Raw genomic sequence first — 17,343 nt, 5'->3', positions numbered from 1 at the left:
AGGGAAAAGTACACCTGAGTCAGGTGTGTGCATGCCCCAGAGTGGCTACCTACCGCATGTTTTGTTCCCTCCCCAACCAGGCTGTGCTTGCTTGATATCACTACATATAATACAGGATTTGAAGTGATCTAGTCAGCAATCCTAAACTTATGTTCATAAAATGCTTGACACTGTTATTTACTGGAAAACTTGACTGTGTTTTTGTACAAATTTCCATGAGGAGGTAATTGCATAGGTGTGAGAAGGAAAAAGCACTGTGTAGTTTTCTCAGGGAAGTGATCAAGTAGACAATATGCAAGCTATTTTTTCCCCCCATTGATTCATGGACAGAGGGAAGGTACTGCTGGGAAGAGAGTGCAAGTGTTCCAAATTTACTACTGTACAGGGGTGTTCTACTTTAAATATGAGGTGCACCTCAGGAAGTGACATGGCACAGGATTAAGATTTAAAAAACAAAACCCCTACATAGACTAGCAAAAGTTCTTGTAAAGAAATAGAGCACTACACTCGTAAATCTGTTTCAGGGCCCTGAACTCAGAAAGACCTATACAGTGTCAGGTCTGCAGCCAACTACTAGTTCTCATTACAACTTTCCCTTTCACCTAACAGCAAGAAAAAAAAAAGTCTTATATATAATGTACCGTTTAATGATACTTTCACTGAAATTGCTACAATGGCAAAAGATAGTATGTAGTTTCTGATTTACCAATAGATTAAGGTGGAATTGAGATTTTTTTTGTTCCACTTCATGTTTCTGACCACTAATCCTACACAGTCTTAGTTGTAGAGGCTAATACAACAGCAATGAGTTTAAAAGGACAGAGGCAGGACATACTGTTTTGAACTTTATTTTCAGAGCTATGTTTAGACTATTGATTAAAATGTTATAATTTAATATGCAATTTAAAAAGGCTACCAAGGCTATTTGGATATTCAAGAGGACTAGACATCAACAGGGGTAACAGGTTACTCTCAAGCACTAACAGATACTAGTTTGCTCATGCCACTGAAGTAGGATCTTTCCCTTTCACTCATCACCTCAAAATGCAGAGGCCTTCTACAGAAATTGCATTCTGCTGAAGAGTGTGGTTTCAACTCCAGACCAACATTCTTCCATGTAGCCATCAGTTTCTCTGTTAGACAAAAGGAAGACAGACATTTAAGAATATTCTGATTTTAATAAGCTTTCAGTACCTACAGCTCTTTCCCAACATTGAGTACTGCAAATGATGAATTGCAATGTTTAGAGGTGAAGTGAAAGTAAAAATAACCCAAACAAACAAAGCAACCTACTTGAAATGCCTGACAACTTTTGCTTAGCTAAGAAAGGTGTTGAGGGAGCTCTCAAATACTGACACTAGTTCACCTTCAAAGTTATAAAGGTACCTATCTGTCCAGCCACAGCCCATTACTCTTATTCCATAAGAAAATGGAACTGCCTTTCTTCAGAGAATCAAAAAGCACTTAGAGCTTCTCAACATGCCCACGAGGTAGCTGTTACCCCATTTTACAGTTTACTAACCTGAAATCATGGAAGATTTTCCCAGGGCCAACATAGTCTGTCTACACAAACCATGGAAGCAAGCCTCCCAGCCCAGGTCAACAGACTTGGGTTTGTGCTCTAAAAATAGTTGTATAAACACCACTTTGAAGTTGTGGCTCAGGCTTTGAAGCCCCCCCTCCCACAAATCTATGGAACCCAGGCTCCAGCCCAAGCTGCAACTTCAAAGTGCTGTCTATGCAGCTAGTTTTAGAGTACTAGCATGAGCTGTACTAACTCGGTCAACTGGGCTGGGAGGCTCACTTGCACAGACTTCCCAGCTCCGCCCGGATTCACTAGGTTGAAAATCCAGGGGTCCCAAAAGCTCATTTTCTAGCTATTAACTGGTACAGATTAATCAGGACTGAAATGGTGAGATACCAGGCTGCTTTGCTGCAACGAATCTTGATTAAAATGTACAGATGACTGGGTGATTTCTTATGGAAACTGCAAAATCATGGATTAGCACTATTAAACTAGCACCCACTATAAGACAATACCTCTATTTTTTAAAAAAATAAAACAAACCACAACCCCCAAACATTAAACTAGAATGTGTATAAACCATAAGATGGCTGAAGACTGGTTTAGTACTGCTCTGGGCTTCTGTCCTGCAGCATTTTGTAGCTTTCAGACAGTTAGCTACCACCACTCATGTTCAAAGGCAAATCAATGAGAAACATTGATAGCACTTTCTAACGCTTCATTCGTAGCAATAGTTCACCTTCTTCCAAGGTGAGCTTTCCCAGCTGGGCCTAGCAAAGTGTAGATGTTTTCTTTAAATTAGCAATAGATCAGGGATCACATTGTAAATCTTCAGAATGAAGATTGTATAAAATGCTTTTGTGTTAACTCTGTCCAAGTCCATTCACTCACCAAGGAAATAATTCATCATCTGAGGTGTGTGATGAGGAGTAGGGGCAATACGCAGCAGCTCTTCTCCACGTGGAACTGTGGGGTAGTTTATTGCCTGGACATAGATGCTGTGCTGACTCATCAGTCTGTCACAGATCTCAGTATTTTTAGCAGCATCTGCAACCTAGATTTACAAAATGGTCAAGTTCAAGGTAACTGGAACAGTGCATGTGCAATGATCAGAAAACAATCTCAAACAACCTTTTAGGTTTGAAAAATTAGTTAAAAGCCACAATCTGTGGAAGATTCCAATTTAAGTATAGACTACCGACAAAAATCAGAATTTAATCATTTTGTCCTCCCTGTGCTTATTAGAACAGAACGTGGTATAGAAGGGAATTTAAAACTTCCTCCTACTATTCTTAGGAGAGTACTTCCAATGAATAATTCCTTTAGTATGCATTTTTGTATACCTGAAGATATTTAGACTGTTGTAAAAAAATTAGTGTTGTAATTTCATATTAAACGTGAATGGAACTTTTAGCATTTGCCAATTCAATTTGTTCGCCAACACCCTGCTGCAAAATTAAAAACAAAAAACCACACCAAAAAACAGCAGGTTTTAGTAATTTAAGGAAAAACCTCAGCTTCAGCCTACATCATACTTCATAAACCTAAAATAAGCTATGCACTTTAGCTTGCTGTGTAAGAATGCAAGTCAGATACAGTTGCAGGTATTTTCTGTAATACAAACAAGTTTATTCTTGTGGAACAACTTAAAAAGAAGATTCCATAATCTTTAGTTACCTGGATTGGAATGATGTGACTGGGACAGTGTACTACAGGGAGTCCAGCATCCATCAGCATTTGTCTCATGAGTTTAACATTGCGTTGGTGCTGGCGTCGAAGAACTTGCCCTTCCGCACTCTTTAAAGTTCTGACTGATTCAAGCGCACCAGCTAACAGCATGGGTGGCAGGGATGTTGTGAAAATGAAGCCAGCAGCATAGGAACGTACGGTGTCTATCAGAGAACTTGTACTGGAAATGTACCCGCCTACACAACCAAATGCTTTGCCTGAAAAGAAGAAACAGTCAAGATTTACTCTATCCTTTAGAGAAGAGAGCTGCAAGCCAAGATCTGACAGTTGTACTTACACTTTCTTGGAATCAGAGATCATTCTGACAAACATTTGAGAACTAGAACTCCAAATCCTTGACTTTCCTATCAGCAACACAATTAAGTCTTTCCAATAATTAGCACACAATAAGGGTCCTCAATTTTATTCTAGTATTTACAAATTAGTACAAAACAAGGTTAATCTACTCCACCCCAGAAAACTCCCACCCTGTTATGAACAAACCTTGTGACCGCTACAAAAGCATTGTTTGACACTAACCACCCCCCAGCACCTACTATGATTTCTGGGACAAAAGACTCTTGCACTGTATTTTAATGCCAGTGAAGAAAACTGTAAATCCTACCCAAAATATAAACAAATTCAGTACGTATTGAAGTAAAATATATTCCAATGAGTTTAAAACACTCAGGACCATTATCTGTACTCCACTACCTCCGCTTTTTTCTTCAGCAGCTTTATGTGGGTAATCTATTCCTAAAATAACCATCACTCCTGTCTTCTAGTTGCATCTTATTTATGTGCTTCATGCAATCTACTGGGCATGTACAGTAATCACCATTTCAAAAAGGATACCACCCAAGAGTTGAAGGCCAAAGCAAAGCCAAATTAAACTGAACCCTACTGCACTATTTTTCTGTTTATCTCATGCTGATGTTTGAGATTGCAAATAAAATTCTTAAACCAAAACCCCCAACACATGGTTTTCTACGGTGGAGTTTCAACTCTTGCTCTTTATTTTAAGTACATGCTGGAAAATGTGAAAAATCTGTTTAAACTATTTGAACTCTAATAGTTAGAAAACAGTCTGCATTGCATCCAAAAGAATTTTATTGGTTCTTTTAGTTCTCGCCAAATCTCCTTATATAACTCCCATCTCGGGTTTCTGGATTAGGAACATTCCACCTTACACAAAAGAGAGTGTTAAGATCTAAATATAGAGTACTGTACCACAATTAACTTTCTCACACATGAATTCTCTGTTAGAGGAGTAGGGACTATGCCACTAGGGTCATTTTGCTAACTTACTATTTCAGATGGCATTTTTGAATCAGCCTAAGTGACTTAGCCCAAGTGCCTTTGAAAGTTAATGGAAGTGGTGTGCCTAAGTCAGTCAGGCTGTTTTAAAAATCCCATGCTTCAATTTCTAGGAACAAGTCAGTTTACTGACATTATTTGAGTTCATTTTACTCCTTCATCTTGTCTGCAGCATGAACTTCGCTGCCATTTACACGCTTTTGTAAGAAGATACACATACCAAGTGTTCCAGAGATTATGTCCATTTTATGCATGACTCCATCCCGATCTCCTATGCCACCACCCCGAGCTCCATACAGCCCAACAGCATGTACTTCATCTACAAAAGTGATTGCCCCATGCTCATGAGCTACATCACACAATTCTTCCAATGGACACACTGCACCTGAGATCAAAACAGTAATCACAATTAATTGAGAGTTCTTGCTTTTCATGGTAAATACATATTTCATAGCTTAAACAAAGACAGACAACGTATGTGTTTCAGTAAGGCACCTATTTAACCAAGGATACAAGCTTTTTAAAGCAGACTCACCGTCCATTGAGTGAACAGTTTCAAATGCAACAATTCTGGGAGTCGATGGATCTGATTTTTTCAGTAGTTCTCGGAGATGATTGACATCATTATGGCGAAATATGTGCTTAGGCACTCTGCTGTTCCGAATTCCTTGAATCATGGAGGCATGGTTTCCTGCATCTGAGTAAATCTCACAGCCTGAAGGGACAACCAAAGGTTACTAGTGGTTATGGCTGTACTGAGAGAGAGGACAGATTGTACAGATACCTAAAAATTATATAAATGGGATTGTGCTGATAAACTTGTGTTCTAGCCCCAGAAGAGAGGGGTTGCTATAGAAATTTGTTAAATCAGAAACTTTGCAATACATACAATTTTTAAGACGGAATTTTAAGACCCACTAAAAATAGCTGTATTTTCTATTTTTGCTTTAGAGCACTTCTAAAATTAGGACACTTATTTTTGGGAATTCACAACTTTAAATTTGCATAACTGACTCAAGGCAAGTAGACACCCAATCCCAAAGAAATATACTTTAAAATTTAATTTTATATTTGGTCTTAACTGTTAGACATTTATAGAAGTCTTAACTGTAGACATTTCTCTAGCAACAGCAGATACAGGATTGGAAAGAGTCAGTTTACCAGTGCTAACCATACCCTGACCATACCAGGGGAAAAAACTATCCTTCCACCTGCAGCTACATGGGGTGGGGAAAACAGTAGGTCTTTCCAGAAGTGAAGCCAGCCTCTGGAAACAGCAGGGAGTTATAGCGACTGGGCAGGAAGACATCCAACTAGAGTGTCATTTGCTGCCACCCATCCCTCCCATACTCCTCAGCCCCTGTGATATCAACAGGTTGCCTTTACAGTTTCAACTTCAGATATTTGCTGGTTGATTCTGTCTTCAACACATGTCCTTCTCCCTCAGTCCTTCCACTGCCAGTCTCCTTTCTCACTTCTCCTCTCCATTCTTCCCTACCCTTTAAAGTTCCTCACTTTAATATTAAAGAGAATAAATGGAACTGAGATATGTACCAACCACCACCTTGGACACTCTGGTCATAGGTTGTATCCCCACTTTGTGTCTGATATAGGTGCAGCCCGATGAAATTATTATATGGCATCTAGAACAATGCCCCACATCCTGATCAAGGTGTTTAGGTGCCACCACAACAGAAGTTAGTGAAGACTGATTTTTTAAAAAGTGATATTTAGTGACCAAAAAGTCAGAATCTCAGTTATCTGAAAGAAGTTTTCAATGAAATTTCAGGGTATTTTATTTGCAGGGAATGTAGTATTACATTGCATAGTATCCAGTACATGAGATCTCACCTGGTAACATTTTAGCTAATGTGAAGAGAGTGGAATCATTAGCTACAAAGCATGATGAGAACAGCAATGCTGCATCTTTTCCATGGAGATCAGCCAACTCTTGCTCCAAATCAACATGAAATTTACTGGTTCCAGAAATATTTCTGGTGCCTCCTGCTCCAGCACCATGTTGTTTCAACGTATCCCTTTAAGAAAATGTTCAAAAGGAAAGCAGCATTAATCAATACTATTTGACTCTCAGCTGCATGTGAACAATTCAGGAAAAGGGACATTATCTTCTATAACAAACCGCCATTCCTTAATAACTTACATAAAAGCAGTAGTGGTTAAAGAGAAATGGGTATAAGAGGTGCAACTGTATTTGTTTACAGTTTGAATAAGGATCTTGGAGGCCAAAACTAAGTTTTGCAAGGAACTTCATGAGCTCAAAGCTAATGAAAGTTACTAGCTGTGCCCCTTACAAAAACTGTAAGGCTCCACTGCCTTATGCTGAACTTACTGAGACATGTTAAGATAATTACAGTATGCGGTCCAGCAGTTTTCCATAAGCCCCCACGTATAACCAAATACAGAAAGGAGGAATATCAGGGGTTCACCAGTTAAAGCGTTGCAGCACTAGAGCCAACTGTATTTTAAATTGTTTTATGACACTTAGTAGCCAAACAAGTGAGAAGGGAGGATATTCATGTGCTAGAAGGCAATACCCTTTGAATTCCTTCTGCTGTGTAATCATTAACTCAAAGCTATGACAAGCTCAAAATCCCCCCACCCAAAAGAATGTATGTTCTAGGGGGGGGGGGGGGGAAAGGAGTACTTGTGGCACCTTAGAGACTAACCAATTTATTTGAGCATAAGCTTTCGTGAGCTACAGCTCACTTGATCGGATGCATACTGTGGAAAGTGTAGAAGATCTTTTTATATACACACAAAGCATGAAAAAATGGGGTGGGAGGAGGTATTTTTTCATGCTTTGTGTGTATATAAAAAGATCTTCTACACTTTCCACAGTATGCATCCGATCAAGTGAGCTGTAGCTCACGAAAGCTTATGCTCAAATAAATTGGTTAGTCTCTAAGGTGCCACAAGTACTCCTTTTCTTTTTGCGAATACAGACTAACACGGCTGTTACTCTGAAACCTGTTCTAGGGAAGGTAGTTTTGTACAGTTTCTTGTAGATCACTGCATACCTTGCAGTTACCAAACATTTTACTTTTAATTTAAGTTATAGAACTACTTACATAACAGCTCCACTCACTCGAGGGTGGCGACTCATCCCTAGGTAATCATTGCTGCACCATACAGACACCTCTTTTTTGCTGATGAGCGAATCAGAGTAGTCATCTGCCATGGGAAAGACCTGTGCTCTTCGGTTCACAGTTTTGAATACACGGTACGTGTGATCCTTTTTTTTCTCATCAATTTTTTTCTCAAAGAACTGGTCATACTGGAAAGTAGAAACAGCTAGAAGAGGAGAGAGGCTATTAAATACAAGAAAGAATTAACACTTTTGAATGTCAAAAGATCTGTCTGCAGCTGGACCCTGCAAAAATGGATTTAGGAGACTAATAGCAGATTCAGATTAATTCATTCTGTTAGTCAAACAACAAGAATGATCCTTACATTTTGGCAAGTTATCCTGAAGCAGATGAGATACTCTGTCTGGTTTTTGCTTTAACATAATATCCTGGAACTTCTTCAGCAAGCCATTCTGCTCTTCTCCCGAAGTCTTGCTATTCATCACAGTGGGATTCACTGGTGTTTTAGTAAACTCTGTATATTTGAGATGTTGAAAAGAAATCCAGTGATTATTAAAGTAAGTTTCACACCATCTTATATCAAAAATAATAAAGATTGAATGCCATGAAAAGTTACAAATCCAATATCTTAAATTGTTTAAAATAATAATAAAAAAATCTTAGTTGAGACACTAAAGCAGAGCCATAAGACTCAGAAGCTGAAGAGAACGCAGTGTATACTTTCCTCAGACCTTGTGAAATCAAATCTTGTCTAACAAAAATTGAGGGCCAATTGAGAAGATTCAATAATTGCCTGGGACCAATTCAGTTGACATAAGAAGGTGATATGTAGGCTACCAGAGCCAAACACATGCTTTAGTTGTAGGTAAGCGTTTCTCTATTATTCCAAGCTTCTGTTCTATTGACATGGATCATGGTTACTAGGACTTGCAGCAGACTGGAAAAGCTGGAGTGGACAAGTAAAGAACAAACTGATTTCTTCCAGAGGAAACAGCAAGACTTCGTTATTATTGATGAAAGAAAAGCCTTCCTTTAACAGATTTTGACAAAACCACTTTAATCTGAAAGCAACTTTGTTCTCTTTATGGCGGGGACAGTCTTATTTGTCTAGTGATACGTGTAATGGAACACCAATTTCTGATCAGGGCAGTTAGGCACTACTAAAATCAAAATACTAGGGAGAAGACAGTCCAGGGCAGAAGGGAGGTGGTTTCTATTAAATTACTTCTTGTCTTTAGTGTCCTGCTTTGCGCTTTCCAGCCTGTAGCTGCTTAATTCTTTGAATATGTTCATGTAGGCAGCAGTGCTAATGTGTTCTACATATAGGTAAGACTTTTCGGTGAAGACATTGAATTTTTATAAGCAATATCAAGAGAGATTTCTTAGAGCTAACTCAGAGTGCTGTAGCTTGACATATATTTGTTTTGCAACTAGAACATAATTCTCACTAAAGCCAGCTGCCAAAAACATCTGTAGACAGAGAGTTGGTATAAAATAGATTATACAACAAAGTGAGTAATATAAACAGCACTGCATGAGCACAATTAAAATCCCTATATTCTGCAATAAAATCCTTTTGTTGCAGTGTCCCATGACCCTCACTCTGGCCTATAAGATAGCAATTATGTCAGACACGGGTTTTATCTCGAAGACTAGTGCTAGCAAGCAAAGTGTTACAAAAGATTAGATTTCACGGTCTATTGCAGCATACATAAAAACATACCCTTCCTCACAGCCTGCATTTCCTGCACATCCTCTTGGAGTTCTAGGCTGGCTTTGCAGAAAACATTACTGTTCGTAGGGTTCATCTGAGCTGCCAGGAAAGGGCATTTAGTGGCAGAGCTCTGACTAGTGCTCTGGCTAGTAACAGCAGGTAGATGGCCAATAGGCAGCTGGGATCCACTGGGATTCTCCTGGGACACATCTTTGGAATTTTTGGCCTCTTGGACAGGAGAAACAAAACACAGGTTAAAAAAAGAGAAACTGGGGTGATCTGATTGCACAAGAACAAAACTTCTCTGACAACTATCTATTACACTAAGCCACAAACCATTCAGAATTGCTCAACTGAGCCATCTGTACTTGCATTATCACACAATATGAAGTTTCAGTATCTGATTAACATTTAAATCCAAATTTTCTTGGAGTGCAATACTATTGCCTCTTCCCCAAATGAGGGGTCAGTGTGCTTTGTGGATGAGTTTAATTTCAATTTAAATGGTTTTCAGCTGACAGTTTCCCAGTTGCCCCTTCTCCCCTACTATTTCCGATTATAAATTCTCTAGGGAATTTTCTCAGCAAGGGTCAATAAACAGCCACAAATCATAAGAGGTCTAAGAATGCCACTGACCTGGATTTGCACCAATTACATAGTTATGATCAGTAGAACTTTGCTCTCAGACATTACACTAGAGTTTGCAGAGTATGAACTTCAGTTTTAAAATAGTGCAATTACTTTCAAAGAAGCCATATATGTTAAGTTTTAAGCAACAAGTGTTTGAGAAGATTAAGCAAAATACTTGGGGAGTACACCAGCTCAGGCAGTTACAGTTTCCAGAAGTTTCCTTCTGGCTGGGCAGTTCCCAAAGTGTTTAAAAAAAGTTCTTCCTTGTCTACTTAAGCAGGAAGCATTTATTAAACAACTCAAGGGTTGTTAATGTGAAAAACAACTGAATAAAAATGACACCCCGGAAATCTTACAGAACAAGGGACCCTATGGTCATTACCAGTGAATATTAATGTAGTGCAGATACATGCAAGTTAAAAAGATGGAATGTTGTAGAATAATGCACCTAGGATGCAAGTTATCTGACAAGAGCAGATTATATCCACCTAAAGTTGTCCTGTAATAATTTACTGTCTGCTTTGAAACAGCTTCAGGGACACAATTCATTTTCCTCTTGTGTAGGCAACATTGCTTCTTCTATACTGCGTAGCTTTTCACCTTTGCTCCCACAGCAAAAGGTGAGCGTTATAGCATTCTCTGCATTTCCTAGTTTTTTGGAAGGTGGTGTGTTCCTCAAACAACCAGGTTTCCCGTTCCACAATTTGCCATCCAATTATTCAGTGTGTGCTACACACTGAAACGGATTTCATTTACACTTCTATTGTATTACAATAAAGCCAAGATTCAGACGTGTTACCAAATCCAAAGTTTAGAATTCCAAACTCATAACTCTATTCTAAGTGCAACAAGCAAGGCACTGAATCTTACAGAATTAAGTAGTTTACCTTCAAAGCAAAGTTTAACAAACCAGACAGACTAAAATCAGAGACCAATCTTTTTTTAAAAACAAAAAAAAAAACTGAAGTGTTTGAACAAGAACATAAGCAACAATGAGTCAGGACAACATTTTGAGATGTTTACTGGTAAACATTTCAGTCTTTTTGAGGTGTTCATGCCAGTCACTGAGAAAGCAAAACTAGGGGCAATTGAGAGGTTCTACTGTATAACCTCTCATAACCTGACAAATGTAAAGAAAAGGATGTGATCTAATATTAAACATAAATGCAGTTGTAAGTAGAATCTAAAATGCTGAAGCTTAAAATTAGATTAAAATAAATAAGCTTCTGGGTATGATAGCTTGTACATCATTAACTAGCTATAAAAAAAAACACAAAATTGACACTGACTGTCATTGGGTGGGGTTGTTTCTTCAGTTTGTTGGCAGTGAGCAACTGAAGTACCCAGGGAACGGGAAGCAGGCTTGGTCCCCACTTCCATCATTTTAGGGCAGCTCTGAGCATAAAAGAGTAGGGACTTGCCCGCCTTCTGCAGAAAAGCCTGGGATACCCGTGACAGGAAGGGGCAGCGGCGAACAACCGTTTCCATTTTCAGGTTTTTTGATCCTGTAGCAAGATATAGGAATGGTAACAGTGTTAAATGCAAGTATTAGAGGATTTCTTACATATACAACCATATTCCAGACTACTTCAGAGTTGAATAATACACAACACAATTAAGTTATAGCAGATGGAAAGCAGTACAGTACAGTGTGGCCTTTGCGAATAATAATGGCATGAATTAAGCCAAGAACCACATAAGAGTATCAGAAATATCTTAACAGGGAGACATAAGCGAGTCCAAAAGGAAGTGAAGGGAAAGCCCTGGGTAATTTAAATGGACATCAGCAGCCTATTCACAGATCTGCTAAGTTTCTTACCTGACTGTAGGATTACTGTAATAAAACAACATTTAAAATATCTCCCGCCCCGCCCGCGATTTGCCTCCACCGCAAAACCAACACGGAAATGCGATTTTACAATCGCCCCGGGGGCTGCTGTAGCCCCCCCCCCAGGCTATTTTTAACTGACGATTTCAGCTTGACCGTGTCCCTGTCACACACCAGGCTGGAGGAAGGCTGGGACCCGCAGCGGCTGGGGAAGGGGGCACAGGGGGCCTCGAGGCGGCTCCCCCCGGGCGCCGGGCCAGCGGAAAGCGGCACAGAGCTGAGCGGCCCCGGGGGACCTGACCCCGCCTTGGCGAGCCAGGCGCAGAGAGCGCGATGCGCCCAGCGGGGTCCCCGGCGCCCCCACAGCCCCGCCCTCTCCCCGGGGGGCGCAGCGTCCCCAGCCCCGGGACCAGCTGCGGCCGGCGGGCGCCGCGAGGACCCCGCCGAGAGCCCCCTCAGGGGGTGGCGGTCTGGGCAGGGGCCCGGCTCCTCCTACCAGTGCCGGACCGGCTGAATAGCGGGCGAATCAGGCCCGCGCTCCTCACCCGCTGCCGTGCCGTGCCCTTCCCTTCCTCCAGCTCCAACGCTCCTCCGCGATCTTTTCGAGCCGCAGCTCCCTATATAATTAGCCCGAGCACCGCGCATGCGCACAGCTGGACGACGCTCCGTACTCACGGCAGAGGCGCATGCGTTGGCAGAGGCCTCTCACCAGTCCCTTCCCGCGCTATAGCGCATGCGTGATGCCCTAGGGGCCTTCCCACCCCTACGCCTATACGCTGCGGGGAGGAGGGAGCAAGCGGCGCAGCGTTGGCTGCTGAGGGGAGGGAGAAGGGCGGGGCAGAGGCGGAGGGGCTTGGGAAGGGACAGAGGCACGGGGGGGAGCTGGGGCAGAAGCTGGAGGTGCGATGCCGTTAGGCGCTGCCTCTGGGGGAGCCGAAGAGGGAAGCTCCCAGGGCAGAAGCGGGGAGAGAACAAGGACCTGCTGGGCGAGGAAAAGGGGACCTCTCACCTGGCTGCTCCCTGGCAGCGGCTTGACCTGGGAGTTAGGGGCTTGGGCCTGAACAAGGCTGAGGGGGAAAGGTGGCTGCATATGGATCTGCCCCAGGAAGGGAGCAATGGCCTCCCTGTTCAAGCTAGTATGGGGAGAATGGAGGGGCACTGTCCTCTCCCCACCATGGGGACAGCTAGAGGCAGCGCTAGCCCCACTGAGAGGCAGGGCCATAGCTAGGGAGGATGCAGGGTAGTTTCCTGCCATTTACATGCACGTCATTACTTTAGCTTTGTGATTCAGTGTTTCCATGTTACAAGTGGTGGTATAATATGTGAGCTAAAGTTGAACAGGGGTCTGGGAATCACCTCCCATGTTCTAGTTCTGGCTCTGCTACTGGTGCCCTGGGCAAGTTTTCAGAAGATATTTGAACTGGGGGGCTTGATTTATTTACTGTAAAATGGAGCTCCTGGTGAGCTAGCTTTGTGTGTACAGCACCGGGTGCAATTGACAAAGGCTCCTCAGCACTCCCACAATGCAAATAGTAAATAAAAGGCATTGAACTTCTACAGTGAAAGGTGCTATGGACAGATACTTTTGTGGGATAAGATAAATATCACATCAACTCTATGTGGGTCGAAGACTCGATAGCAAGACACATAAGTGGAATATGGCACCTGCCCATACTGTCTCCCTCAAATAAATTTGCTACAAGACAATAAATAGGTGACTCCTCCACTCCTCAAAACCCAGCTCATAGATACAGGAAGACTGGATAGCCACCCCTTCTTTTAAGGACCGTTACCCTTGCTTATGTACTGTTGCTTCGCATATCCTTCTGTCAGCCCCTTTCTAAGGCATTGCCAGGCTTATTACATGTATCGTGTTTTTTTTTTTAAAATTAAATGACTTAAAAGCACTAAAACCATGCCAACTATTGTTTACTTCTGCTGTAAGACACTCCTCCCAATCCCTAGCTAAGAGACAGCTTCATTTTGAATTATGTTTAAGAAAGTAAGTAGTATTCAGCATTAACAACAGGATCTTTACTGTTTACCTCATTCAAGCTACAGCTAATGTAAACAAGGGTTTGTTTTGTTCAAACATTGACACTTTGTTAAACTCCGATGCTAACACTAGAAAACAGGCAGCTCTGCACCATTGTCTAGGAGCGAGGACAGAGCAAGAAAGGGGGAATTGATAGATACCCAGGAAAACAAACAACAGCGGTAAAAAGAAAAGGAATACTTGTGGCACCTTAGAGACTAACCAATTTACACGAAAGCTCATGCTCAAATAAATTGGTTAGTCTCTAAGGTGCCACGAGTACTCCTTTTCTTTTTGCAAAGACAGACTAACATGGCTGTTACTCTGAAACCTGTCAACATCGGTAAGTTAACTGAACAGTGCAGCATTATCTTTTAATTTACAGTCCATCAGTTATCCTGAGGATTTAGTAGTAATTTCACTCATGGATCATTAGTGCAATCTATGTTTTTATATATCACATTTGGTGATTTACTTGGCACTAGCATTTAGGTTATTAAAAGCACTCCACAAACTTTCAGTAATTTTTTTGGACTCATGTGAAAATGATCATTGATACTGGTGGAATAATGACCGTGTAGTTTTGGTTCTGTTATTAAACAGTACAAGTATTTGCCTTAATGATTTCATGGAAGATAATGTTACTTTGACTAATACTACATTGTCTTTTTTTTTTGCGGTGTGTGTGTGTGTGAAGAATTAAGATGTGCAAGCCAGATTTCCAGAAGTGGTCAGCACATCATTTTAAAAGCATGAACATTTCATTTAGGTGTCTATGCCCTGGTCTACACTAGGACTTTAGGTCGAATTTAGCAGCGTTAAATCGATGTAAACCTGCACCCGTCCACACGATGAAGCCCTTTATTTCGACTTAAAGGGCTCTTAAAATCGATTTCCTTACTCCAGCCCGGCAAGTGGATTAGCACTTAAATCGGCCTTGCCGGGTCGAATTTGGGGTACTGTGGACACAATTCAACGGTATTGGCCTCCGGGAGCTATCCCAGAGTGCTCCATTGTGACTGCTCTGGACAGCACTCTCAACTCAGATGCACTGGCCCGGTAGACAGGAAAAGAACCGCAAACTTTTTAATCTCATTTCCTGTTTGGCCAGCGTGGCAAGCTGCAGGTGACCATGCAGAGCTCATCAGCAGAGGTGACCATGATGGAGTCCCAGAATCACAAAAGAGCTCCATCATGGACTGAACGGGAAGTACGGGATCTGATCGCTGTATGGGGAGAGGAATCCATGCTATCAGAACTCCGTTCCAGTTTTTGAAATGCCAAAACCTTTGTCAAAATCTCCCAGGGCATAAAGGACAGAGGCCATAACAGGGACCCGAAGCAGTGCCGCGTGAAACTTAAGGAGCTGAGGCAAGCCTACCAGAAAACCAGAGAGGCGAACGGCCGCTCCGGGTCAGAGCCCCAAACATGCCGCTTCTATGATGAGCTGCATGCCATTTTAGGGGGTTCAGCCACCACTACCCCAGCCGTGTTGTTTGACTCCTTCAATGGAGACGGAGGCAACATGGAAGCAGGTTTTGGGGATGAAGAAGATGAGGAGGAGGAGGTTGTAGATAGCTCACAGCAAGCAAGCGGAGAAACCGGTTTTCCCGACAGCCAGGAACTGTTTCTCACTCTGGACCTGGAGCCAGTACCCCCCGAACCCACCCAAGGCTGCTTCCTGGACCCGGCAGGTGGAGAAGGGACCTCCGGTGAGTGTACCTTTTAAAATACTATACATGGTTTAAAAGCAAGCATGTGAAAGGATTACTTTGCCCTGGCATTCGCAGCTCTCCTGGATGTACTCCCAAAGCCTTTGCAAAAGGTTTCTGGGGAGGGCAGCCTTATTGCGTCCTCCATGGTAGGACACTTTACCACTCCAGGCCAGTAACACGTACTCAGGAATCATTGTACAACAAAGCATTGCAGTGTATGTTTGCTGGTGTTCAAACAACATCTGTTCTTTATCTCTCTGCGTTATCCTCAGGAGAGTGAGATATCATTCATGGTCACCTGGTTGAAATAGGGTGCTTTTCTTCAGGGGTCACTCAGAGGAGCCCGTTCCTGCTGGGCTGTTTACCTGTGGCTGAACAGAAATGTTCCCCGCTGTTAGCCACGGGGGTGGGTGGGGGAAGGTTTAAGGGGGTAACCACGCGATAGGGGGAGGCAAAATGCGACCTTGTAACGAAAGCACATGTGCTATGTATGTAATGTTAACAGCAAGGTTTACCCTGAAAGAGTGTAGCCACTGTTTTATAAAATGTGTCTTTTTAAATACCGCTGTCCCTTTTTTTTTCCTCCACCAGCTACATGTGTTTCAATGATCACAGGATCTTCTCCTTCCCAGAGGCTAGTGAAGATTAGAAAGAAAAAAAAACGCACTCGCGATGAAATGTTCTCCGAGCTCATGCTGTCCTCCCACACTGACAGAGCACAGACGAATGCGTGGAGGCAAATAATGTCAGAGTGCAGGAAAGCACAAAATGACCGGGAGGAGAGGTGGCGGGCTGAAGAGAGTAAGTGGCGGCAGCATGATGAGAGGAGGCAGGATTCAATGCTGAGGCTGCTGGAGGACCAAACCAGTATGCTCCAGTGTATGGTTGAGCTGCAGGAAAGGCAGCTGGAGCACAGACTGCCACTACAGCCCCTGTGTAACCAACCGCCCTCCTCCCCAAGTTCCATAGCCTCCACACCCAGACACCCAAGAACGCGGTGGGGGGCTCACCGGCCAAACAGCCACTCCGCCACAGAGGATTGCCCAAAAAAAGAAGGCTGGCATTCAATAAATTTTAAAGTTGTAAACTTTTAAAGTGCTGTGTGGCATTTTCCTTCCCTCCTCCACCACCCCTCCTGGGCTACCATGGTAGTCATCCCCCTATTTGTGTGATGAATGAGTAAAGAATGCATGAATGTGAAACAACAATGACTTTATTGCCTCTGCAAGCAATGATTAAAGGGAGGAGGGGAAGGTGGTTAGCTTGCAGGGAAATAAAGTGAACCAAGGGGCGGGGGGTTTCATCAAGGAGAAACAAAGAACTTTCACACCATAGCCTGGCCAGTCATGAAACTGGTTTTCAAAGCTTCTCTGATGCGTACCGCGCGCTCCTGTGCTCTTCTAACCGCCCTGGTGTTTGGCTGCGCGTAACCAGCAGCCAGGCGATTTGCCTCAACCTCCCACCCCGCCATAAACGTCTCCCCCTTACTCTCACAGATATTGTGGAGCACACAGCAAGCAGTAGTAACAGTGGGAATATTGGTTTCGCTGAGGTCTAAGTGAGTCAGTAAACTGCGCCAGCGCGCCTTTAAACATCCAAATGCACATTCTACCACCATTCGGCATTTGCTCAGCCTGTAGTTGAACAGCTCCTGACTACTGTCCAGGCTGCCTGTGTATGGCTTCATGAGCCATGGCATTAAGGGGTAGGCTCGGTCCCCAAGGATACATATAGGCATTTCAAC

General features: G+C 42.6%; 1 protein-coding gene across 4 annotated transcripts; it reads right to left on the bottom strand.

Moving 5' to 3' along the window:
* Nucleotides 1–832: 832 nt before the first annotated feature.
* ALAS1 (5'-aminolevulinate synthase 1) lies at nucleotides 833–12,496 on the bottom strand. Of its 4 annotated transcripts, none has more exons than XM_073352465.2 (11): nucleotides 12,395–12,496; nucleotides 11,443–11,526; nucleotides 9,401–9,619; nucleotides 8,042–8,191; nucleotides 7,660–7,882; nucleotides 6,422–6,606; nucleotides 5,106–5,285; nucleotides 4,791–4,955; nucleotides 3,203–3,471; nucleotides 2,417–2,579; nucleotides 833–1,133 (listed from the first exon to the last, which is right to left on the bottom strand). In XM_073352465.2, exons 1-11 carry the CDS (start codon nucleotides 12,492–12,494, stop codon nucleotides 973–975), a joined length of 1,899 nt encoding a protein of 632 aa, XP_073208566.2. In that variant the 5' UTR covers nucleotides 12,495–12,496; the 3' UTR covers nucleotides 833–972. The 4 variants fall into 4 exon arrangements, with proteins under 4 accessions (XP_073208566.2, XP_073208565.2, XP_073208567.1 ...); XM_073352464.2 differs by having other exon boundaries at nucleotides 11,311–11,526; nucleotides 12,395–12,495; XM_073352466.2 differs by lacking the exon at nucleotides 12,395–12,496 and adding an exon at nucleotides 12,024–12,236 and having other exon boundaries at nucleotides 11,311–11,526.
* Nucleotides 12,497–17,343: the final 4,847 nt, after the last annotated feature.

Source organism: Lepidochelys kempii, chromosome 7 (assembly GCF_965140285.1).
Source record: "Lepidochelys kempii isolate rLepKem1 chromosome 7, rLepKem1.hap1, whole genome shotgun sequence".
Lineage (NCBI taxonomy): Eukaryota > Metazoa > Chordata > Testudines > Cheloniidae > Lepidochelys > Lepidochelys kempii.
This window is presented reverse-complemented; position numbering and strand designations above follow the sequence as displayed.

Excerpts from the sequence above, each read along its gene's own strand:
- ALAS1 (XM_073352464.2), bottom strand. The coding sequence starts at position 12,494 with ATGCGCGGTGCTCGGGCTAATTATATAGGGAGCTGCGGCTCGAAAAGA. Across the intron at positions 8,192-9,400 it reads AATGCAGGCTGTGAGGAAGG|AGTTTACTAAAACACCAGTG; the intron begins GTATGTTTTTAT and ends TCAAATATACAG. Across the intron at positions 3,472-4,790 it reads CATAATCTCTGGAACACTTG|GCAAAGCATTTGGTTGTGTA; the intron begins GTATGTGTATCT and ends TCTTCTTTTCAG.